The sequence below is a fragment of the Monodon monoceros genome, unplaced genomic scaffold (assembly GCF_005190385.1).
Source record: "Monodon monoceros isolate NGI ecotype Baffin Bay Population unplaced genomic scaffold, NGI_Narwhal_1 Super_Scaffold_12, whole genome shotgun sequence".
Taxonomy (NCBI): domain Eukaryota; kingdom Metazoa; phylum Chordata; class Mammalia; order Artiodactyla; family Monodontidae; genus Monodon; species Monodon monoceros.
Window position 1 is genome coordinate 129,552,993 of NW_021703768.1, and position 26,159 is coordinate 129,579,151.

Sequence of the window (26,159 nt, forward strand, 5' to 3'; positions counted from 1 at the left end):
CCCTGTGACCACACGCGAATGGGTCCACCCGCAGCCCTTTCTGCCCTCCCCGTCTCTGCGCAGGGTGGCCCCGAATCGCTAGGCAGCAACAGCAGACACCCACCAGCTTCAGGATGATCGCCAAAGGTGCCGTGCCCGCCTTCTGGCTTATTTTAAATGCTCTTCCAGACCCCACAGTCGAGACAGATTCGGTTTGCAATGTGAAGCTAGTCTCAGAAGGTCCCACGGACTTGCCCTCAGCCTCACAACCCTTCTAGCTCCCTTGCCTCTCCCATCTTAAGGGCATCCCTGGAAGGATATCCTGATGCCATCGTGACAGTGATGAAGCCTGGAGACGACGTGGGTGGCAGGAAGGGCACTGAATCAGGAGAGCTGGGGTCCAGGTCCCGCTGGGCCCTTGAGTCTCTGGGTGACCTTGAAATACTCATTCATATCTCCTACACCCTTCCCTTTCCTCATCCACAACAATGAGGGAGTTCGAGAGACAATTCTTGGGTCTCAACTGGCTTAAGAACTCTGAGGATCTAATTTATTTTTTCTTATGCTCTAACCCATGTCTTTCTGGTTGTAACATGCTCAGGCTTCTGCTTCTGCCTTCAGTGGGGTTGAGAGGAGGCAGTTGCCTTAGTCAAAAAAATAATAATCTCTATACTGTCTTGAGTCAAGACACGTGTGTGCCAGTCAGCTGCTCCTGAGAGCCTATTACGTGCTCTGGTCTGGGGCCAAGCTCTGGGGACAACAAGAGAAGTCAAGACCTGCCCTCAAGAAACTCCCTTCAGTCTCTGTTGGGTGTGGACGTGGGGCAGGGAGAACTAGCCACAAAACAAACACAAAAATAAAACCGACATTCTGATCTAAAAATCAGCTGTTCAAACTGATTACTCTCAAATCTTTGTTAATCACCTAGAGTCACAAAACATGTATTGCTGAAAGAGACCTGAAAAATTACGACCCCCATCTTCCCTTACATTATAGATGAAGCAGCTGACCTAGAGAAGGCAGTGACTCAGCCGGGGTCACACAGCAGCTTAGCAACACAGGCTGGACCAAACACCTATCCAGGGTTCTTCTTCCTGTCCCACAACTGTCCTGTGGCCCCAGGGGCCTTTGCTAGTACGCACTGAGCTCCAGGGCCTTACACACACAGTCGTGGCCACTGTCCAAGCATCTCACCCTCAAGACCCATCTCTTAAAGAAGCCATGCCCCTAGGAAGGAGCAGTGTGCACCGACAGTAGACTGGGTAAATCCCAATGACATTTGGTCCTTGGAACCCAAGGATGGGGGCTCGAGTCTCTTCTGCCCTGCCCACTGGCCTTCAGGTCACACATGGGGAGGGACCTGTGGGTCAGCTTGTGGTAGAGCTGGGATGTCTGTGAGGAATTAGCACATTATTCTAAAAATAATGGTAATACCAGCTATGATACATCCAGGGCTTACTATGTACAAGGTTCTGAACGTATTTTACATGTTTGATCTCACTGAATCCTCAATATAACCCTCTGAGGTAGCTGGTTTTATTAACTGCGCTTTATAAATGCAGAAACTGAGCTACAGAGATTTTTTTTAATTTCCCAAAATTATACAGTTAGTGACAAAAGTGGGACTCCAACCCACATCTCCTTGCTACCTCACCCTGTCTCCATAATTGCTCTGCTCTGAAGCCTCGAAGGCCCAGCCCAGCAGGTGAGACACAAGCCATGGCCCAGCCAGCACCAGCACATGGCCCTGGGTAATATCTACATGCCCCCGCTCCCCCACACCCCACTATAGTTTCCCCGGTGGCAGAGTGAAGACAACCAGCCTGCCTGCTCCCTGCCTGACATCCAAGGAGCCATTCAGAATATTAATGAGCCCACACCCTGGAATTCCTCAGCGCTCCAGGAAGGAAGAGGCATGAGGGCGCCCATAAGTTGGCTTCTGGCTGGCAGAAAAGATCCAGCTCCCCAAGTCAGGCTGTTAGCATTTGGGGGGTCATAGGCCCTTTGAGGATATGATGGGAAACAAAGCTTTGTACTCTTATTCCCAGAAAATGCACACACATATATTTTTGCATGACCAGGGGTCAGGTGGACCACATACACTCTGAGAAGCCCAGCTAAGGACCTCAGGCGAAGAATCGCTGCCCTAAAGAAGGATCAGCCCTCTTGCCTTTGTGTTTGCAATCTGTCAGTCAATGACCACGCACATTGGAAGTGAAGGTTTACGTGGCACACTGCTAGATGAGGTTGGGGCGAGCTGGGCAATAGGGGTGTAAGACACAGTCCATACCTTTCAGGACTCAAGACCCAGTGTAGAAGGAAAGACAAGCTCCTTAGAAATAGTAGCCACAAAGGTATAGATTGAGGGCTAAATAACACAGCCAGGCTCTTGGTGCTATGGACTGTCAGAAAAGAATGCCATGACTGAAGAATTTGGACATTACCAGGCTTCCCGTAGGAACGAAACGGGGGCTTTAAATACGGTGACCATACAATTTATCATCCAAACTTAAGAGTGAATGGGAGAGCTATTACCAATTATCCCAGAACAAGACATGTAAACTGAAACGATCCCAAGCTAACTGGGATGGATGGTCATTCATGCCTTAAAGGAAGGGTGAATTTGAACAAAGCGTGATTTGGGTTTTGGAGGGTCTGGGTGAGGATGTAAATGATACCCAGCAGAAGGCTAGAGTGAGGGTACAAGTGAGGACTTGTGGGCATCGTGCTTGGCTGTTAGCGCATAGGAAGAGAAGAGCTGGGTTCACACCATGACCCCACCAGGCACTATCTGGGGGATCCTGGATTAATTGCTCCACTTTTCTGGCACTAATTTCCTCATCTCTTAAATGGACATCATCCTCTTAGCACTGCCTCCCTCACTGGCTTGTCACAAGGCTCAAAAATATTTTTTTTTTAAAAAAAAGGGATAATGTAAAAGCTTCTTTGAACCTCAGGGCAACTGCATGAGATAGAGCAGGATTATTCTTCCCATTGTTCAGGTGGGCAAGTGGAAGCTCAGAAGGGTCCTGAGACTTAACTTGGCTAGTTTAACCAGAATGTGGTCTACTGGGATCTAGCCCGCAGGCTCTGACTTCCCACAGCCAGTGAGCATTCAGGAGGAGAGACCAAGAGAACAGATCCACCTCACGGCAGCCACAAAAAGGCTGTAGAAGCCTCGGGCCCAGAGCATCTCCGCTGCCCACCCCCCGCCCCGGGGATGGGGTTGGAGGAGTCATCAGGGTTGATGGCTCAAGTAGTAGAAACACTAACCAGCAATCAGAGGGCACCAAGCAGGAAAGAAAATTTATGCTTCAGCATCTCATGGGTGGCAGACTCTGAGCTGGCACCCAATACCACTTACAGGAAATCCAACGTGAATTCTCCATCTTTCACGGGGGGAGTCAGCAGGTGCCAGGACAGTGATGGGAGGTCCAGGAGGCAGGAGCTAAGGGGAAACTCCAGGTTTCCCTCAGTCTGATCCCTGTCACCCCAGCATGGGGGTAGGGGGTGGGAGTGGGGAATGAGGGCTCAGGGGCTCAGTCCTGATGGATAGGATGGCAGTTTCCAGATGTGCCCATAGCATATATTTCTGAGAAGCTTATTCCTCTATGAGTCCAGACTACCCTCATAAATGGTTTGAAGCTAGTCCATTCTCTTGACCTCTCCTTACTCTGCCATCATGGAACGGTAATTCTGGCACGTCTTCTTTCCCACTCTAATTTATCCCAGGATGTGTAAGTCTTGGCTTCTCCAACTAGACGGTCAGAGCCTTCAGCTGCTCCAGGCCTCTCCTGATGTACTGTGAACCCTGAACCCAAGTGCCGTAGCTCTGAGTCTCAGTAATCCTACCTGTAACATCAGCAAAATAACCTCTGCTTTTGCTACTCACTGGGTTTCTGGGAACACCGAATAAGCAGCATCTTGTGAAAACATTGTGGCAACACAAGGGGCCCTCGGGTCACAAAACTTTCCTGCTGCTGATTTTTTTGGAAACTGAGAAAGACGTGTAAAAATGACAGTGAAAAGACCCTCGTTTCTGCTGAAAGAATCCCCTGCCGTGAGACCACAGCTTATCAGACCCAAGGCTTCCATGTTAAATCTTCTTCTTTGCCACACTGCGCACCCACTGTACACAGCACAGTAGTAGTAGGAATCATTACCTTCAACGTCATCATCACCATCACTTAGATAACAGACACTATTCACTGAACATTTATGTCCCAGACAATATGCTAAGCACTTCAGTTCTTTGAGGAGGAAACCAACAACAGATAGGCACAGTGACTTGTACATGGCCACACAGTTAGAATTAACAGACTGCAGCCTGGGGAAGGCCCAACTGGAATAGAGGATAGCAGTAGTAGGCCTGGAGAACACGTGCTCTATACATCTCCGTGTCACCCCTCAGAGCCTAGGACAGTAGCACTGTCCTCTGTTTGAGAGGCCACTTGGTATATTAAGGGAAGAAGCCAGAATATGTCAGAAGCTCTGGATTTCAGGCCTGCCTTGGACACTTGTAAGTCCTAAGTCTTGAGCAAATCACTTTACCTTCCAGAGTTTAGGTTTCTCTCATGAAAGTGAAGATCCTAATCTCTCTCTAACTGACCTATATCAGGGGGCTGCTATGAATGGAGATGAAGTAATACGTGTGAAAATGCTTCATAAGCACTTGTAAAATGCTGGGAGTATTAATAACACAATTTGTAATAATAAAAATAATAGCTGGCCTTTGTTGAATACTCACCATGGGGCAAGCATTGATCAAAAAATATCTCATTTAATCTGTAAACCAACCTTAAGACATTATTAAACCTAATGGGTCTCATAAAACAAATGAGGAAACTGAGTCATAGAGACATTATGCAATTTGCTATATGAATATGACATAATGATAATTAGTATGACACTTGATACCAGCACCAAAAATAGATGCCCATTTGAGTCATTAATGACACTTCTTTCTGTTTCTGCAAACCATCTGCACATCTATCCCAGTCTGTTTTTCCAAATGAGTCATATAAGTTGGTACACAGCAATGAATGGGAAGCTAAAGATGGGCAAGAGACGACCAAGGTGAGAAGGTGAAGCTTCTGATGGATTTGAATTGCTCTCTTCTTATTCTTTGTAGCAGGATTGGTACTTTGCTTCCTCCTTGAAAAGAAAAACCAGCCTAGACTTTTCCAGAGCAAGAACTTCTCCAGATTTCATCTCAGAGAGTGAAGAACTTGTTATATAATTTGTTCAGTGCTGTGGGCCTGCTGTAACCTCCCCACTGAGACTTCAAACCAGGAGGTGATGGGAGGGTCAGCCTGAGAGGAGACATATACACACACACATTTTCTTTTTTTCCTTCTTCCTTTCTTTCTTCCTTCCTTTCTTCTTTCTCTCTTTCTCCCTCCCACCCCCACATCTCAAATACACACACACTCCAGCTATTCTTGTATTCTGAAGGCAGAGGGACTGGTCATTCACTGTCAGAAAATGGTAACACCCTGTGAGGCTTCCTTTTAAGCTACCTGAAGAAGGGGGAAATAAATAATGCTGGGTTAAAGGGCCGGGTTCATATTGGTTACAGGTACAGGCTCATCTCACTGGCCTTAGGCCAGACTGATCTGAGGACACATGGTGGATCATCATTGGAGAATGTGATTTCTTGTACTCAAGCTGATGATACACAGCTACACGCATCCGCACTTTGAGGGTGGATAAATTTTATTGGTCACCTCCAGAGCAGCAGGCTTGGTTCCAAAGGCCTTGGAGCCCCCATGTTGACTACTTGGCCTTTAAAGTGAACTTGGAGATAGGAAGCCATGGAAGTTTAATCTGTCTCGTTTGTGGAGAAGTTCCATGCAGCGTATTTGGGGGCTTCCAATACGCATCTTGATTCCACCAGCTGAGACCTGTTGAAAGGCTCTGGTCTTATAAAGAATCTCCTCAGGTGCTTTAAAGTTTGCACAGCACTTTCACATTTGCTGTGTCATTTAAGGTAGATGGGGCAGGAAGTTTGAGACTTAGAGAGGCAAATTGCCCAAAGTCACTTGGCTGTTCAAAGGAAAGTTGGGGTAAAATCCAGGTCTCCCAATTCTAGGTCTTTAGGCTCCCAAGTATTGTAATCCCTGGACTCACAAAGGAACTAAGAAGCCATAATGAGGCATAGCCCAAGGCATCACAAGGCCAGCTCCTGGTCCTGGGTCTTCTCCTGACTCACCAGGGATGGCACACCAGTCTCTTCCTTTGCAGGTCTCCTTCAGTTTCTACATCTGAAGGTGTGCACCTGAGGAGCGGTCTTTCTCACAGTGGTATAGTCCTGATGGGGGTGTTTGACTGAGGATGGCACAGAGATTTCCTATTAGGATCTACTTTGATCCAGTGTTACTGTTTGCCTAAAGCAATGGGTGAAAAAGTTTTCAGGATGAGTTTCAGTTTAGTAGGCAAGAGAACTGTACTCTAACAGTGATGACTGCTACAGGCAAAGGAGTAGAGAGGTGTTTAGTACTGATGCTACTCCAAGACCTCATCCCATGTAACTTCCTCAGGTTCTGGACATTCACTTCAGCAGAAAAAGCAAACCGATGAACAAACATGAAGCGCAACTTCAGGGTTCACTGGTCACCACCTGGCTTTCTTTTCCAGGTGCGGTTTGAAGGCTTGACAGGAAATGTGCAATTTAATGAGAAAGGACGCCGGACCAACTATACCCTCCATGTGATCGAAATGAAGCACGACGGCATCCGAAAGGTAAAGGTCCCTTTGCTTCAGTTCCTCAGGGAGGAGAGGGCTGAGCAGAGGCTCAGGCCAGAGCTGAGGGCCTTGCAAGCCCACTTTCCTGGACTGGATCTCTTAGAAGAGATGCAGGCAATGAGGATTCTAGCCTCAGCTCTGCCACTAACCAGCTGGGACTTTGGGCAAGTCAGTTCCTTCCTCTGAGAATCGAGGAGGTTAAATGGAGATTAAAAAAATCTCTAGCTTTGTCTTGGGGTGCTTGTGAAGATCCAAGGGATGGGAAATTACTGTGAAAATATAAAGTAAGAGATGTGTATAAAACGCCCCTGCTGCTCCTATAGGATTCCAAAGTAAGAACTTGAGAATGATGATTCATTGAGGAAGTGAACCATCTTCTCCTGATCCACACTTGGTCGTATCCCCTCTACCTTCCACATAGAAGTATAAGTGAAACTTAGTTTGTGTATATGTATGTAATGTATAATATGTACGCATATTAAACATTTTGGAACAACATTCAAATCCTTGGAGAAAACATTCAGAATTCTACCACACTCTGTGCGCTCTGGCCTCTGCCAATTTCTCTGACCTTGACCCTTGACACTCACTTCCTTCCTCCTTCCACTCCAGTCATTCTGATCAACTTTCACTTCCAGGAATACACTATGTTCTTTCTCACCTCCCAGCCTTCAAACGTGTTCCCTCTGCCTAGGACTCCCCCTACCCCATCCCCTTCTTTTGCCTGGCCAATTCCTCCTCAGCCATCAACACTCAGAGAAAATGCTACTCCTTTCCTAGGCTCCCTTGTTACGACTCATGGCAGCCTCTGTTTTACCGTCCATGGCCTTCATCACATTCCTAGTTCCTTGGAGTGGCACAGCGTAATGGGTAAGAGGCATTGCACACTTGGTATAAAGCTACTAGGGTGTCATGGATCAGAGTATTAGCTCTGGAATCCTGGGACTCAATCCTGGCATCACCACTTACCAGCCTGTGATTCTGGACAAATAAATCAGGTTCTTTGTGCCTTAAGCGGGCAGCACCATAACAATGCCAATCTCATAGGCTCACTGAGAGGATTAAATGATCTAACGGGTGCAGAAGTTCTGAGGGCTGTGCCTGGCACATTGAAGACTGGGTCTTCATCTCTCAAACCTGATGCTCTCTAGGCCTGTGCTGTCAAATACAGTTGCCACTAGCCAGCCATTTAACTTTAATTCTAAATAATTTAAAAGCCCCTCAGTTGCACTAGCCACATGTCAAGTGCTCAGTAGCCACAGGTGGCTAGTGGCTGCCATACTAGACAATGTGCTCAACAGATCATTTCCATCATCCCAGCAAGTTCTACAGAACAGCTCTGCTCATGCTTTCTATTCCCAGCCTGTGGAGGTCCATGATGCTCTGGGTGGTTTGGTGAGATACACTGGCAGAATGGTTGCAAGCTCAGGCTTTGCAGATAGACACGACCCGAATTAAGTCTCTGCCTTACTCTTTACTAGGCACGTGACCTTGAACAACTTAGCCTCCTTGGACCTCAGTTACATCATCTCCAAATGGGGAATAATGCCCTTTACCTCACAGGGTCGCCATCAGCACTGAGTGAAACAACGTCTGCTACCCACTTGCCTGTATCAAGGGATTCCCAAAAGTAGCCCCTGGAATGGAGTGGACATTCAGCCCATGTTTTGTTTGTTTGTTTCAACTGCCTTCTTTAGGCCACAGGGATTTTTATGTCAGCCTTGATTTTGAGTGAGTCAGGCTGTGCAAGCCCATGGAATGGATAAATCAGCAAATAGAAATTACAGAGTAACCTTAAAATCCACAAGCAAATCGTTGTGCTTTATTTTTCAGATCCTGGGGCTGTTTTTCAACTTACTTTCCAATGACTAAGTCCTTTCCTAGAATGTGGGCTTAAGCATCCTCTTTGTTTACGGGGAATCTGACTTGAGGACGATGCATTCCTCCACATCTGCAGCTTCAGGCCTTTTACTCAGTCAGCCTCCTAACAAAGTAATTTCTCAGATTCACGGTGACCTCGTTGTGCTGGTTTCAGTGAGCAGTGCCTGGCCTTACCTGATGTAGGTAGTAGAGGGGCTTCTGCTACTTGACCGGGGGCCTTGAGGACTCTCCCCTGATCTTTAAGCACATATCATGGCCACCGATCTGCCAACACGCCCTCTAGTTATCTGGGTCCATTTTGACATCCTACTGAAATGTGTGTGCTCTACACATACATCCATCAAATGCTTAGGATCTTCAAATGCCAGAATGGGCACTGGCTCCACTAAAGCTAAATCCTTGGGAAATCCCATTCAGAGACTTCACTTCACCGTGGGGTGCTGATTTAGGGACCTCTATCCAAATAAAATACCTTGTCAAATTCAAGTAGGATCACAAATTCTGGTAACTGGCTGCCAAGAGAGAAGTGTAGGAAAATTCTCGAAGGTCTTTCATGAAGGGACCATCACTGTTGATTTAACCATCTCTGCCCATCACTACTGGTCCTGTACCTAATTTTGGACTTGAAATGGCCAAGTCTCACTTCAGCTTGATATGTATCCCCCTGCCATGCCCCAAGTTTGTCATCCCCAGTTCTGACCCAAGTATAACTGGAAAGGAAAGACTGGGCAGGGAAGAAAGTGACACAAGGTCCTACTGACGTCAATGCACAGCTCTCCAGTCCAGATGTCCTTTGGAAGTTTTTTCTTTAAATCCTTGCCACCCAACTTTGGACATACTGAGACCTGGTGTAGCTCTAAGACAGAGCTTCAATCCAACCACTTCTCTCCATTTCCACTGCTGACCCCAGAGCCCAAGCCACCTTCCACACCTGCCTGACTCACTCAGGGGCCTCCTTACCAGTCACTAGTCCTGCTGGCCACATTCTTGCCCCTCTAGAAGGCCATTTTCCCAACACAAGAGCCAGGATGATCATTTTCAAATATACATCAGGCTATATTGCTTCTCTCTGCCTAAAGCTTTTGACTGGCTTCCTACTGCAGGTGAAATATAACTTCTTGTCTTGACCTTCAGAACCCCAGACTCTGCATCCCTCTGACATCAGCCCTTGCTCCTCCTTCTCTGGCTCATAACTCCACAGCTACCCTATAGCATCCTTCTGTTCCTTTACCCGACATTCTCAATCACTGTAGTTTCATATGCAGCGTCTCTCCTTGTCACTCAAGTCTGGCCCAGGCAAAGTCACCTTGGAGAGGCCATCCCTGACCAAGCCATCTAAAGTGACCCCCATCCACCCAGCACAATCCCACTGTCCCAATGTTTCACAGTGCTTACCCCTTCTGATATATTCTTGTTGGTTTACTGATCTCTCCTGAGGTTGGTAAACTTCAGCCTGCAGGCCAAATTCAGCCAAATGCCTGTTTTTGTACAGCCCATGAGCTAATGATTTTTACATTTTGAAATAAATCAAAAGATGACTACTTCATGATACGTGAAAATTACATGAGATTACAATTTCAGGGTCCATAAATAGAGTTTTGTGGGGTTTTTTGGAATACAGCCAAACTCATTTGTTTAGGTATCGTCTATAGCTGCGTCCGCACTATGACAGCAGAGATAAGTAGTTGCTACAGAGATTGCATGACCTGCAAAGCCTAAAATATTTGCAGTCTAGCTCTTTAAAGTTTGATGACCCCTGGTCTGGATATACATTGTCTTTCTTCCCCTCTTCTTCACCTCCTTGCCCCTAAAATGTCAGCTCTCTTAACACAGGGACATGGTTCTGTTATTTACTGTAACCTCAGTGCCCACAATATACTGACACATAAGTAAGCACATGCAAATAAGTGGTTGTTCATTAAATGAGTGGGTAGTGTATTGAATGATGCTAGGCAACCAGGGAGCATACTACTCTGGCCCATATTTCCATAGATCTGCCAGCAAGAAAAAAAAAAAATTGCCGGCAAATTTAATTAAAAAACACCTCAAGCAGAACTCAGATAAAGTTAACACGTACACTTATGAAGTTCAAATTCTTTAAGCGTGTTAGTTAAGGTAACCCGAGGCGCAGTAACAGATAAACTCTAAAATCTCAGCTGTTTAATGCAACAAAGGTCTCATTCTTGTTCACCCAGTGACCAGTATGGGGGCTGGGAGCTCTGGTTAAGACTCAGGCTTATGGAGGCTCCACTGTCTGTTTGGGTCTTCCTGGCTATCAACAGCCAGCTAACAGGTGAGGAAGAAAGTTATTACAAACTGTGCTGGAGATGTGGGGGAGTCGGGCTAGGAGAGACGTGCGTCACTTCTGCTGCATTCCACTGGCCAACCCGATCACCTGGCCCACCTAGACACATGGAAGGCTGGGAAATGCAACTGCTGTCCAGGCAGCTACTTCCCACCATACCTGTGTGCTATGCAAGGCGAACAAGAATCCTTGGGGGTCATCAGGTTGTCTTTGCCACAAGAGACGTCTTCCTTTTTAAAAATTTATTATAATCGATCTCATTTTTGGAGGTCAGGGGCTGTGTCTTCAGAGGAAGCTTAGAGCTAAAAATGGGGAAATGTGATTTGACGACTATGCAAGGTAAATCAATTGAATGTACTGTTTAATGATCATCTCCTTTGTAGACTTCATTTACTTAAAAAAATCTAATCTATCATCTAGACTCATTTCATATATTCAAACAATCTTTAGAGGCAGATGGAAAACAGGAGATCAAAAATTATAACTGGCCCCAAGAGAAGACCTCTCACTGTCAGAATTGTTTAAATCCTCTCCTGAACGGTGGGCCCCAATTTTTACCAAACTACTAGCTCTGATTTACTTTGAGATAGAATCAAAGTTCCTACATATCCTCAGTAGAGAATCAAAGGGCTGTATAATAATCCAGCCCACTTCTCTAAGAAAGGGAAATTTGCTCTCATCTCTGAAGCGCAATGTCCCTTCAAAAATCTTTGACAGCTTTCTTTTCATCAAAATGTGGAAGGAGATTTCTCAGCCTGCTAGCTTACATGAGGGGCAAGCTGGGTTTTGGCATCACCCTGCTCTTCTGACTGGCAATAGTGTTTATTTCCCTACAAAAGGGTTTTAGGAATAAAATAAGCTTGTTTACAACATTTAACTGTTCCTCTAGCTTTTGATATAAGCCAAGCTAGGCAATAATTTCTATAGATACCAATTTAACATTAGTGCTATAATACCAGCTCTGAAGGATCCCTATTCTAAAAATTAAAATCTCTTTCTAAGCCATATAAATCTGGTCTGTACAGATTTATCTTGCTTTTTTTCCTCTCTCTTTGATCAAATAACTTGATATTTTAGAGCCGTGCATTGTGGGTTTCGCACCATTTATCCTAGGACATTCTGCATGTAAAGAGGGTTACGCTGTCAAATGCGTTTGAGAAATACTCCATAATATATACTTCTTTTGGAGACTGACAATGTTCAATGGCAAAGTGAAACTGAAATGTACTACAGTATAGAAGCCTGTTAGCCTTCGATCAGGCATTACCCTACTGGATATCATTTTTTAGTTTACTGGCAACTTAATATGAACCACGCACTATGCGTACCGTTGTCCATGCACGAACGTATTTGGTTCCCACAGCAGCCCTGCGAGACAGGTACTCTTGTATCCATTCTACAGAGCAGGGACGGAGGCCCACTGAGGTCAAGTAACTGGCCCAAGGTCAAACAGTTACTAATAAGAAAAGTCTACCTTTTAAAACAGGTCTGTCTGATGCCAGAGACCAATCTCTGGACCATCAAGCCATCACTTTTAAAAATACTACCTATGAAAACACAATAGATTTTAGAGAACTTGGTTGCATGTCAAAGAAGACAACTTCCTCAAGGCTGACAGTTGTTGAGTTTGAACAACTAAGAAAAACTAAACCTGTGACTAATCCTGAAGAGGAAGAAGGAAGAAAGGAAAGAAGGGGGGGAAGGAAGAAAAAGGAGGAGGAAGGGAAAGAGAAGGGCATGAAAACACCATAGCATCAACTACAGGGGGAAAGAAAATGGCAACTACATTTGCTTGATCGTCTCCCAAGTGTGTATTGATTATAGTCAATAATTCTACCTTTGAAGTCCATGACCGGGCTCCTATGCCCTGCCACTAATCTGCTATTTAATCTATATAAGTTAGATCATCTGATCTCCCCAAGACTCAGTTTTCTTTTCTGCAAAACAGAGAAAATAATCCCGAGCCTGTCTGTGCTATTTGCACAGGGGAAGAGCAAAATACAGTTAAGTGTTAGGAAAGTAGTTTGGAAATTCTTTTCTGAAACTCGCCCCACGATATGCTACAATAATGGTTTTAAATAGTTATTTTTCAACGAACGGGCTCCTTGTAAAAATGAACTCTTAAGGGGAATCTCAAAGCGTGAAACAGATTAAAAGCAGAACTGACTACTGAAGCAAGGATGAGGAACCCAGGGCTTTCCCCCTCTTCTCTGACCCCTCACCTCCCATGAAAGTGGTGAAGGGCCTTTACAGATGCCCTAGGGTCCCATGGAACACTGGCCTAGCAAAATGGGGGAGGCAGGACTACACTCTGGTTTTGAGCAAGTCCCCTGGTCTCTGAACTTCTGTCTCCCTCTCTGTAAAAAAGGAAGAGGTTGGAGGAAATGATTCTTCAGGCCTCTTTTGGCTCTGATATTCTGGAAATCTAAGTTTCTGGTTCTTGTGTCATTAGAGAGACATGTCCCCTTCCAGGCTGACTGAAAGTGCCCCACACAGGCAACATGGTACCCATGCCGGCATGAGGGCAAATCTTGACCCAGTGTCCTGAGAGACAGCTCCCCCTGACCCCCTTCAGGCCTCTGAACTGTCTCAGCATGAACAGGATCCACTGTCTCCATGTTGGATGCACTCATTCTCTCAACAAACCTTTCCTGAGCTGCTTCTCTGTGGTACAATCTGTGGCCCTAAGAAAGGGGTCCTAGCACGAACAGACCTCTAGCTTTGTCCCTGAGAAGCCCACAGCATCGTGGAGAGATGGGGACAGACATGCCAACAGCTAGACCATGGGGCCAATGGGAACCAACACGAGACGCTCAGGGCCAGCTGGCAGCCTAGCGGAACACAGAAGGACACGGCCCTGCAATCGGCCTGCCCGGTTCCGATCCTGGCTCCACGAGTCTCCTGCGGCCTTGGGAAAGTTATTCCGCTTCCCCTACATCTCAGTTTCTTCACATTTAAAATAGGAGTGATAATTGATTACCCACCTCATAGGTTTTTGTGTGGATGAGAGAAGTTAAAACATAAAAAACACTTAGAAGAGTGCCTAAAACACAGTAAGCACTCAGTAACTGTCAGCTAATATGATTCCCAGCCCAGGGCTAGGTCCCCTCGCAGAAAGAACAGCGTCATGATGAAAAGCTGCCCCTGGAGACAGATGACCACCATTCCAGGCTGAGCTCAGCCATTTCTCAGCTGCATCACCACCATCACCTTGCAAGTTAACAAACTCTTCCAAGCCAGATGAACTGGCACAAAAACAATCAAACACAGCCTCTGACAGAGCAAGAACATGATCAGTGTCGGCAATTATTACTACTGTTGTTAATGGCGGTGAAATGGCAGGGAGAGTTGTTTCTTTGTAACTGAGGGGACTGGGAAAGACATCAAGGTGAAGGTGACATCTGAGTGGACCATTGGCATGTGCCTTGGATTTTGTGAACCTGGGCTGACTTACAGACCTGCTCCTCCCCCTGCACATGCGCTTCAGTTCTCCTTCCTGTTTGCCCTTTAAAACTACAGCCAGCAGAATGACCACAAAACAAAACACAACGGTCTAAAGATGTATAAAGACAGGGACTTCCCTGGTGGCGCAGTGGTTAAGAATCCGCCTGCCAATGCAGGGGACATGGGTTTGATCCCTGGTCCGGAAAGATCCCGCATGCTGTGGAGCAACTAAGCCTGTGAGCCACAGCTACTGAGCCGGCGCTCTAGAGCCCGTGAGCCACAACTACTGAGCCTGGGTGCCACAACTACTGAAACCAGCACACCTAGAACCCATGCTCCACAACAAGAGAAGCCACCGCAATAAGCCCATGCACCACAACCAGAGAAAGCCCATGCGCAGCAACAAAGACCCAACACAGCCAAAAAATAAAATAAAATAAAAGACAGATAGACATAGGGGTGTGTGTGGAGTCTGTGTGTGTGTTTTTAGCCACGCCATTCTGCTCTTCCCAAACCTTCCATGACTCCCTGTTGCCTTCAGAATAAAGTCTACACCACTTAGCCTGGCCTTCCAATCCCTCTGCTACCTAGACCCAAGTGCCCACTGCCCTCTTGGACTAACCCTATCCTCCACTCAGGACCCACTGGACTTACATATCTGGGCAGATTCCCGCCTTCCCATCTTGGCTTATCTTCTCTCCGACCTGACAGGTTTGGGCTCAACCTTTCCATCCCTCGTTGACTTAAGCCTCACCTCCTCCTGCTGCCTTTTTCCCAGCATAGGTTCCATATCAGGCTTCTGCTTCTCCAAACTCCTTAGGCTCAAGCTACCTGAGCCACTCACTTGTCACTTCTGGGGCCACGTGCATGTGTGTGTCTTGTCTTCCCAAATAGACTGGAGGGATACTCAGAGCAAGGACTATCTCCCAGACTTCTCTGTATCTTTCTCAACCCTGCCACAATACCGCCAATGTTTTAGCTCGGAGTCTTACACACAATAGGGATCCAATAAGTGTTTGCTAAAAGACCTTGGAAAATGAGTCAGTATAAATAACTACTAATTTTTTAAAAAAAAATAATGTCAATCAGTGTTTGCAGGCACGACTATATTCTCAGTATTATAATAGGTCAAAAATTGGAAATAAGAGAAATAAAGGATAAAATAACCATCACCTAGAAAGTTAAATCCAGATGGAAAAATACAGTTAACCTAAAAAGAAAACAAGAGTAAGGCCAGAAACTATCAAACTCTTACAGGAAAACACAGGCAGAACACTCTATGGCATAAATCACAGCAAGATCCTTTTTGAACCACCTCCTAGAGAAAGGGAAATAAAACCAAAAATAAACAACTGGGACCTAATGAAACTTCAAAGCTTTTGCACAGCAAAAGAAACCATAAACAAGACCAAAAGACAACCCTCAGTGGGTTGAAAATGGGAGAAAATATTTGCAAATGAAGCAACTGACAAAGGATTAATCTCCAAGATTTACAAGCAGCTCATGCAACTCAATAACAAAAAAACAAACAACCCAATCCAAAAATGGGCAGAAGGCCTAAACAGACATCTCTCCAAAGAAGATATACAGATTGCCAACAAACACATGAAAGAATGCTCGACATCATTAATCATTAGAGAAATGCAAGTCAAAACTACAATGAGATATCATCTCACAGCGGTCAGAATGGCCATCATCAAAAAATCTAGAAACAATAAACGCTGGAGAGGGTGTGGAGAAAAGGGAACCCTCTTGCACTGCTGGTGGGAATGTGAATTGGTACAGCCACTATGGAGAACAGTATGGAGGTTCCTTAAAAAACTACAAATAGAACTACCATATGACCCAGCAATCCCACTACTGGGCATATACCCTGAGAAAACCATAATTCAAAAAGCGTCATGTACCAAAATGTTCATTGCAGCTCTATTTACAATAGCCAGGACATGGAAACAACCTAAGTGTCCATCATCGGATGAATGGATAAAGAAGATGTGGCACATATATACAATGGAATATTACTCAGCCATAAAAAGAAACGAAATTGAGCTATTTGTAATGAGGTGGATGGACCTAGAGTCTGTCATACAGAGTGAAGTCAGTCAGAAAGAGAAAGACAAATACTGTATGCTAACACATATATATGGAATTTAAGGGAAAAAAATGTCATGAAGAACCTAGGGGTAAGACAGGAATAAAGAGACAGACCTCCTAGAGAATGGACTTGAGGATATGGGGAGGGGGAAGGGTGAGCTGTGACAAAGCGAGAGAGAGGCATGGACATATATACACTACCAAACGTAAAACAGATAGCTAGTGGGAAGCAGCCGCATAGCACAGGGAGATCAGCTCAGTGCTTTGTGACCCCCTAGAGGGGTGGGATAGGGAGGGTGGGAGGGAGGGAGACGCAAGAGGGAAGAGATGTGGGAACATATGTATATGTATAACTGATTCACTTTGTTTTAAAGCAGAAACTAACACACCATTGTAAAGCAATTATACTCCAATAAAGATGTAAAAAAAAAGCAAAAGAAAACAAGAATGTAAGGTTTAAATCATATGATTCCAACTACACTTCAGAATGAGCTCAGGAAGAGAAGGGTTACTAGGCATGGGAGAAGGTGGGGTTTGGCCTTGTGAACAACTGCAGGGAATTAAATCTCTATGGCCCTGACTCGCATTGTACGTAACAGTTTAGCTGCATCAACAGTTAAACCCTCGCCCCTTAAGAGGCAATTTTCAGGCTTACCCATCATGAGGAGGATTTTCATGGGGTGGGGATGGGAGGACCTAGAGAGCATCTTGTCTCTTGTTGTTTATATCTACCAATACCTCAGAGCCTGGTGTGTCCAGGATTGCTGGTGTGATGCTCAGCTCCTTGATTTCCTGTCTGGTGTTGGCTGGGGGACCCAGAGTGGGCCATTCCTGAGGAGCCTGGATCACCTTATGTCAGCACCCTCCTCTCTTTAACAGATTGGCTACTGGAATGAAGATGATAAGTTTGTCCCTGCAGCCACGGATGCTCAAGCCGGGGGGGATAACTCAAGTGTCCAGAATAGAACATACATCGTCACTACAATCCTAGTGAGTACTCAGTCCTTCATGGAGGTTACCCGGGATGTGAGACAGACCAACACAAAGGTTTTCCCAGGAGTGAAAGCTGGTCATTCTTCTTGCCAAAACTGTGGTCGGTAGAAAGAGGAAGTAAAATAGGAATATCCTGAAAGTCAGAGGGACTTTTGCTCTCTGGCTCTGCCATGATTTCACTTTGTGCTCTTGGATAAGTAAGCCACTTACCCTCCTTTGAGCCATAGTTTCTAATGTATATAAAACAGAAGGGCGAGACTAAATTGTAGTGGTTCTGACTCTACCCTTCCTTAGTAGAAGCCATTTTCAAAGCAAGTTCCCTGAAGTCCAGCACCTAAAGTGAGTATAAGTAAAGCTGCTATGATTTTCAGTGATGAGACAGTTGGAGCCTATTTAAGGGTTATTCCCCTAACACCTCCAAAAAATACAAAGAGCTCCTGGAACAACTTGAAAGGCCAGGCATGGCGTCTCAGTGAAACATTCTATTTTAATAGTTTGCTTCCTTAACCCAAGAAGTTTTGTAATGGGAGGAGCAGAAATGCAGGAAGTGGATTTAGGGGCCAGAGAGACTTCCCCAGGGTTTAGCAGTGTTGGAGACACCCTCCTCTGCCACGCCAAAGGCCTCCCTCCGCAAGAGTGAGCCCCAGACCCACATTCTCTGTCTCCCATTTCTCCACCAGGAGGACCCTTATGTGATGCTCAAGAAGAATGCCAACCAGTTTGAAGGCAATGACCGCTACGAGGGCTACTGCGTGGAGCTGGCAGCAGAGATTGCCAAGCACGTGGGCTACTCCTACCGTCTTGAGATCGTCAGCGATGGGAAATATGGAGCCCGCGACCCTGACACAAAGGCTTGGAATGGCATGGTGGGAGAGCTGGTCTATGGAGTAAGTTCCCTACAGGGTGGGCAATTGGAAGCGGAGGCAGAGAGGTTGACGGGAAATCATTTGGTGGTTGGCTGGCCCTGCCCACAGATGCCTATTAGACCCCATGATTTAGTATTACTGATGCCGAAAAGATGAGGAGTCCAAAAATCCCATATCTGAAGACATTTTTTGTTCAGGTTCCCGGTCCCAGCTCCTTCAGCCAAACTCACCTCAGTCCTGTGACTTCAGCTGATCATCATCCAATACAGGTGATAGTTTAGCTTCAAGATCAGTTTCTCGAGGCAGACCGCTGAGTTGTTACTTCCCTGCTCAGTCCCTTATGTCTCCCTCAATATGAATTTCTTCCCTGGTGTTGGGGGTAGCCTGGATACAACCAAACGTTCTAGTTACTTGCCCTTTCTAGCACCTTCCATCTCAGCCACACCACCCTGAGTCACTCTGTTCTCGAGTCCCCTTCCATTCTGCACCTCTAAAAATCTTACCCTTCCCCCCAAACCTGTATCAGATACTACTTTTTCCAAGATGTCATTTCGTTCTCCCCGTAACAGGTATGGGGAGAACCCTTTTTAACTGTTGTTGCCTTCCTTGTAGAATTTAGCTTCTGCTTCTTTTATGGCTTACCCTGCCTTATATAACAGTTATCTGTGAATAGGGATTGGTCTACTCCATTCACCACACTTGAAATAAGACCACACACAATTGCTATAAAGTCTTCAATAAACTGAAGCATTTTGGAGAAGCCACTGAATGCCCTGCATTGTTTTAAGTGTTTAAGGAATCATTGAGAAGTAAAAGATCTGATCCCTGTCCCCAAGGATTTTAACATTTTATGGGGTAGAAAAGACAATGAGAGAATGGTAAGACAGCAGAGAATCAAGGTTCAAGCAAAAGCCTAATATGAGTGTGTCTAGCCCTCAAGAAAGATGTAGAACGTGAACACGGCCATATTCAAATAGAAAGGCAGCCCAAGAATTTCTGAAGTATAAACTATGGAATGGTGATGGAAATAAGGTGTGAAAGGAGAACGAGGAAACACTGACGATTTTTGCAGAGGGCTTGGGATGAGTAGTCAGGGATAAAGTCTGAGTAAGAAATGACAAGGGAAAGAGTGTGGGTTGATTCAGTGGGCACTGGAAGATCATGAAGGTACTTGAGTAGAGGAGCAACAAAAGGCAATGGAAGAAGAATCCTGCCACCACATGCAGGAAAGAGACCACCAGAGCTTCACTCATAGAAATCAAAGACTCCAGGCTGGGTTTCTGAGCAGAAGCATATGCCGAGCCGCAAGCCGGTGTTGAGTTCTGGTCAGGATGAAGCACCCATTTAGGAGGTTTTAAAATCTCATTGTCTCAGATCAAGGCAATAGGAGTCATGATGGCCATGAGAGCCATACAGAGGGAATTCAAAGAAGAAAGAAATGGAACAAAGAAAATCCTTTCTAGGAAGGTGGCTTTTGAGATAACCTGGGAAGATGGTTAATGAGTTGAGAAGGGGGACGTGCTTCTACCCTCTCTCCTCCTCTATTGCCTCTCACCTTTGGGAAGCTCCACGGGTGAAAGATAGAGATATGGGTGATTAATGTTGCATCTTGAGGTTGGTTTCCATGGGAACCTCCACCAAGCTCTTAAGGTCATCCCCATGGCAACTACTGTGAACTTTTCACCTCCAACAACATTCATCTTTACCTTCATCCCAAGTTCCCTTAGAAAAGGCCTATGATCTGAGCAGAACAATGATATGATTATCCTAAGGGCAAGCCCCCCAGTAGCCAGCCATTAGTCATGGGTCACTGGCTCATCAGTGACAAACCAAAATTACCTCTGGATGCCTCAACTGCTAGCCCTCCCCTTTCCCCTCACCTCCACAAGGCCTGTCCCTCTGCCCAGTAAAAACTGTATTCTGGGGCTTCCCTGGTGGCGCAGTGGTTGAGAGTCCGCCTGCCAATGCAGGGGACACGGGTTCATGCCCCGGTTCGGGAGGATCCCACATGCCGCGGAGCGGCTGGGCCCGTGAGCCATGGCCACTGAGCCTGCGCGTCCGGAGCCTGTGCTCCGCAAGCAGGAGAGGCCACAGCAGTGAGAGGCCCGCGTACCGCAAAAAAAAAAAAAAAAAAAAAACTGTATTCTGAAAACTCCACGATGGGCCCAAATGGATGCCCTCTCTGGATTTTCAGTTTGGCTTTCTTTTTCTGCAACGCCCCCCGCAACCGAGGAAGAATAGAGGAGTTTGGGGAAAGCATCTCTCAGCCACAAACGACCAGCAAGATCAGAAAAATTCATTCGGAGGCCTCCAAATCTCTTCGTTCTGTGCCTGTTAAATAGGCTAAGTCAACCAGGGTGTCTCTCACCTTCCTTTTGCTCCCTTTTGCTCTTATCAACAATTACAATAGTAGCATGTCAGCACGTAGTATATGGCAGGCACTATGCTAAATACCCATATTATTTCACTTACTCCTCATAACAACCCCAGAAGGTAGATATGATTATTTACCACATTTTATAGATGAGGACACTGAGACCCGGGGAGATTAGGCAGTTTGGCAAAGGACACAGAGCAGCGTCGGGACATGCAGCCCTGGCTCTTACGCTGCATGCTGGGACATACCGCCTCTGTAGAAATCACACCATCTGAGCACTGGACTCTAAGGCCACTATTAACTAGTGATGAGAATAGCAACAGTGTCTGCATTCTCAGATGCCACAGGCTGCAAAAGAAATTTCTGCTTCTTGCATGGGTATGGCTTTGCGCCTGATTCTCAGTGACTTTCTTGCCTGCTCTTTGTCTTAATGAAGCAGAAAGAGAGTGAACTTGGGAGACAGACACCTGGATATGAATTCCGACTCTGCCAGCCTGCTGGCTACATGACTCCTGCGAGCCACTGGCCTCCTCCAAGGGTTACCCCTGAATCCTTTATCCCAGGGCTGGGGTGGCGAGTATTCCCCTAAACGGCGCCTGGCTCAGAGTGAATCTCCATCCCTGATCATTTTCTTCAATTTTTGCTTTTACCTACTGCATTGACACGGTTTACTCTTTTACCCAGGATTTTTTACAGATGTATTTTGTTTGGGGATCTCCTGGGTCAGTAGTTCTCAAAGTCTGGAGCGGCAGCATCACCTGGGAACTTGTTAGAAATGCAAATTCTCAGGTCTCTCCAGACCCAGTGATCTAGCAGTTCTGCCATCTGTGGTTTAAAAAAAAAACCCCAAGGTGCTTTGGATGTGCTGCACGCTCAAGTCTGAGAATCACTGTCGCAAGACATCTGTTTGAGAGAATAATTTTGAGCACCTGTGAAATGCCCACGGGTCACAGTACCCTCACGTATTTGAATTCTTTTGACTCTCACAAAACACTGCTCTCCAATAGATAAAGCAAAAATTATTATGCCTCTTTTTCTAAAGAGGAAATTGACATCCAAAAGGACAGCCATCTCACTCGAGGGCACGTGGTCAGTGAGTCACAAAGCAAAGCGGCCAGGTCTACTTTCCCAGATGAGCATTGCCCTTGACTGATCCTGCAGAGGTCCAGTAACTTCCTCAGGTGCTGGAAATCAACTCCTGAAGCCTCTCAGTCAACATCAAACAAGCTGAAAACACTGCTGCTTTGCACAAACCACCCTTCCTCTCTGGGCCTGGGTTTCCTATCTGCAAAATGAGGTCACTGAACTTAAGCATCCCCCACTGTGTGTGTCTCCTATGCATATGGGTGCCTTTTGAAGACCCTCAGGGGTCCATGGCCAAAGAATTTTGGAAACACTGTATCTACTTACCCCTCTTGGAAATTCTCAGTGCACAGTGGTCTTTTAAAGATTCTGAGAAGTCCGACCTCAAAGTAGTCTGTTTACATTTGTGTTTATTTTCATGTTATACTTATTAACATCCTTCTAAAAATAATGTTCCGTGGAATCAATCTTGGAACTGCTAAATGAACTAAGCAATGAGATCATGTGGTTTTGTGACATTTTTTCCAGTTCACAGTCCCTTTTATTAACTCACATCCGGAGGCATCAGACAAATCCATTCAATTCCCTTTACCACTTTAGAAGCTCGACATCCACCTCCCTTTTGGGTAACTTGTGGTCGTTCCCTCTAAGTCAGTTCCATGACTTTTCTCCCCCATTCCTTTTCTACCTATGTTAGGTTACAGAGGAAAGAAGAGATATCTTCTTCCTGGCAATGGCTTGTAAGTGTTTGTAAAAAGTATCAAGATTTATGCAATGGGTGTTAGGGAAAAAAAAGATTACTATGAAATACAGATTCAATCCCACATTGCTTTACAGAAAGTTTCTTTCTGTAAGTGAGAAACTTAAGTCATTCTAAAGCCAGGCATTTTATTCCATGTAAAAGGCCTTCTCAAAAATCTCAGCCAATGAGAGTAACCAGAGGAAATCTTTCCTAAGCAACACCAGCCGGCAGCTGGGCGGGGCCGGAGTCTGCGCAGCATCTGTCCCCAGCCTCACATCTGGACTGTTACACAGCATCATAAGAGAAAGCCATCCGCCTCCAAGAGACTTGCACAGACATGCCTCTCATTTCAAAAATGAATGTCATGGCATCTGTCCATGGAACCGTGTTAGGTTTCCAGGATCTCTTGATCTCAGGCCAAGAGAGCAGTGGATTTTACAGCAGAGATGCCAGTGCCTCTGCCATTAGGCAGAGGTAGGAAAGACAGAAGAGCAAGGCTGGTGACTCCACATGCCGGATGTACAAAGATGAACATTTCTTGCAACCATTTTATGTTTATCTACATGAATTTTTAAAACTGAGTTATTTGTGCACTTCTTAGCAGTCTCCTTGAAAAAAGAAAATTGTGATACTACTTTACGTTCTCTCTGCCAGAGAGAAACTACTTTCCTCACATGATTCCCTTCTCTGGGAATGTATTCTGTACCCGAGCAACCTGTTGAAATCCTACTCTCACTTCAGTGCCAATTTACATGTCACCTCTCTGATGGCGCAGTCCCTGATCTCCCCAGCCAGAATTAATTCCTTCCTGACCTCCTGTAGCATTTTGTATCTCTTAGACAGCATGCCTCCAGTCTACAGACTGGAAAATTTTGTGTGTGTGTACTAATCTCGCCTACTAGTTTGTAATTCCCTGAGTGTAGAGACCACAGCTTCCCTTCCAGCCTAGGGCCTATGCATAATAAGCACCCAGTAAATATTTACTGAGTTAAATTTGCCTTCACTTGTTAGCCAGGGCTGTCTTGGTTGCAGGTAAAAGAAGCCCAACTCAAACTGGCTTAAGCAAACAGACTGATTGGATCATGTTCCTGAGGACAAACAAAAGAGTATATTGACATATGATCCTAGGGAGTCCAGGGTAAGCCCTGAATTAAGGGTGACTCAAATTATTTCATCATGGATCACCTCTCACTCTGCCTTTCAGGGCTCATGCTCATTAAAGAGACTTGGGTCCTGTGCCATCCTTGAATGAACCATTCTGGCCAGGGGAGTAGTGTACACCGATGGCCAAACCTGGGTGATATGCCTCACCTCATAACCAGGGTGATCAGTCCCATTTGAACCAGGAGGACTGAGCGTGGGGCAGTAGTTCTTCCAGGGGAAGAAGGCATGGCTGCTGGGCAGGCAAAAAATAACAGATATATGACAGCCCCTTCCATAAGGTGAGGAAGACTCCCCGAACAATTAGAACTGTCAAAGAATGGGATAATCTCTCCTGTGAGATATTGAGCTGATCATCCATTTACCATAAATATTTTATAGAGAGTAGGAGGGTTTGGACTTCTAAGGTTCTTTCCAACTCTCACATCCTTTAAGATTACAAAAGAATATTCACAGTGAAGAGAAAAATAAGAGAACAGAGAGCTGCTGAACTCAAGGGCGTTTCTTTTGTGTGTTTTTTTTTTTTTGCAGAGAGCAGATGTGGCCGTGGCCCCTTTAACTATCACCTTGGTCCGGGAAGAGGTGATAGATTTCTCCAAACCATTTATGAGTTTGGGGATCTCCATCATGATAAAAAAGCCACAGAAGTCCAAGCCAGGGGTCTTCTCCTTCCTGGATCCTTTGGCTTATGAGATTTGGATGTGTATTGTTTTCGCCTACATTGGAGTGAGTGTTGTCCTTTTCCTGGTCAGCCGCTTCAGCCCCTACGAATGGCACAGTGAAGAGTTTGAGGAAGGGCGGGACCAGACAACCAGTGACCAGTCCAATGAGTTTGGGATATTCAACAGCTTGTGGTTCTCCTTGGGAGCCTTCATGCAGCAAGGATGTGACATTTCTCCAAGGTGAGTCAGCTCTTCTCAACCCCTTTGCTCAATGCCATATATATAGGAAAAAACAAATACTGGGAAATCAAGGGTGGGAATTTTTTCCAGACTTTATTCGGTTTTTCAACTATGCTTTACTGTCAGCTGTCCATTGCATGCTGTGGATTATATGGACACGTCCTGTGCCTTGATCAGTTCTATCTGCTATCTGGGTGATGTGCTCTGTCAAGATTAACAGGGATAATCACGACTCTAATGTTCTGGAGCCGAAAGGTACAGAGAAAGGATGGGGGACAGTATGGTACGACTAACATTTGTTGAGAACCTACCACATATAGTAAGCAAGGTTTTGAGTCCTCTACATGCCTTATTTCATTGAATCTTTGCAGAAGCATTAGGTGGGATTCTCATTCTATCTCCTTTTACAAATGAGGGACCACAGAAATGCTGAATATCTTTCCAAGGTTACACAGCTAATAGCTAGGTGAGTCAAGATTCAACCCCCATCCTGAACTATTTCCGAGGGGTAGAAGGAGCACTGAATTATGAGTGGGTTCTCACTCTGGTTCTAGCACTTTCTGTGTGTCTCTGGACAAGTCACCTGGCCCTTGTAGACCTTGGTTTCTTCATCTTTAGGAGAAAATGGGTCTTCTTTTCTTGGTTCTGAGAAAGATCTTGGAAATAATCTAGTTCCAACGGTGATGTACATTTGTTTCTTACGGTTGGAAAATGAAGTTTCTTAGAAATGCCTCAGACATCATACTGAGAGTACTGGGGTGACCAAATCAGTGAGGTTTCAGCCCCCACAGGAGACATGAGTAGCGCCATTTTTGTCTGTTTTACGTATTGGGCTTGTGAATACAATTTCTTTTGAAAAACGGAACAGAAAGGAAAGGAGAGGGGAGGGAAAGGAAGGGGAGGGGAGGGAAGGGAGGGGAGGGGAGGGGAAAGAAGGAGGCAGGGAGGGAGGAAGAAGGAAAAGTGGAATGGAGAGAGGAAACAAGAAATCTGAAAACTACCAACCTACACCAATTCCCAAATTTACTGACCCCCTTTCTGTCTTTGTGTGTAACGTTCTTTCAACTATATTCTGGAAAGTTCATGTCACAAATCATGTCACAAATAAATAAGTGCTGACTGTATTTCCTTTTACAGTTGCTTAATGTCGATGAGCTCTTTAATCAGTAGGCAGTCGCTTATAGATACCAAGCTTCTAAAGCACGCAGGGAGGCATGGCTTAGAATCGGGCTGCATGAATAGATCTGCACACACTCTCACTTTCTGGGGGGCGTAACTGCATAAATACCAAGGCCTCACAGACACGTCCTGGAGGCATCTTTACCACCTGGTTCGCATTTGGGTGTCAGCGAGGACCAATATTCCTAAGTGGCAATGGAATAAAATCTTCCTAAGGAGCTTCCCTCAGGACTCGTTTTGCCTGCTGTATAATTTAGACTGTCTCATCGTGCACCATTATACTCTTGTTTTTCTTTAAATAAGAAGACAGTCAGGGGGGTTGCGTGGGAGAAGAGGTGTGAGACTGGATGCCTGGCCAGTACTGGCAAACACATGGTAAAGAGCAGAGACAACCAAGAAGGGGAAGGGC

At 45.6% G+C, this 26,159-nt stretch overlaps 1 protein-coding gene across 2 annotated transcripts in view; it reads left to right on the forward strand.

The window, feature by feature from the left end:
* Nucleotides 1–26,159, forward strand: part of GRIA1 (glutamate ionotropic receptor AMPA type subunit 1) — a 306,294-nt gene that overhangs the window by 192,630 nt on the left and 87,505 nt on the right. For both annotated transcript variants that reach the window (XM_029218125.1, XM_029218124.1), the window contains exons 8-11: nucleotides 6,616–6,720; nucleotides 17,327–17,437; nucleotides 18,121–18,327; nucleotides 24,201–24,571. In XM_029218125.1, the coding sequence (XP_029073958.1) occupies nucleotides 6,616–6,720; nucleotides 17,327–17,437; nucleotides 18,121–18,327; nucleotides 24,201–24,571 (794 nt within the window). The remainder of the gene's footprint in view (nucleotides 1–6,615; nucleotides 6,721–17,326; nucleotides 17,438–18,120; nucleotides 18,328–24,200; nucleotides 24,572–26,159) is intronic.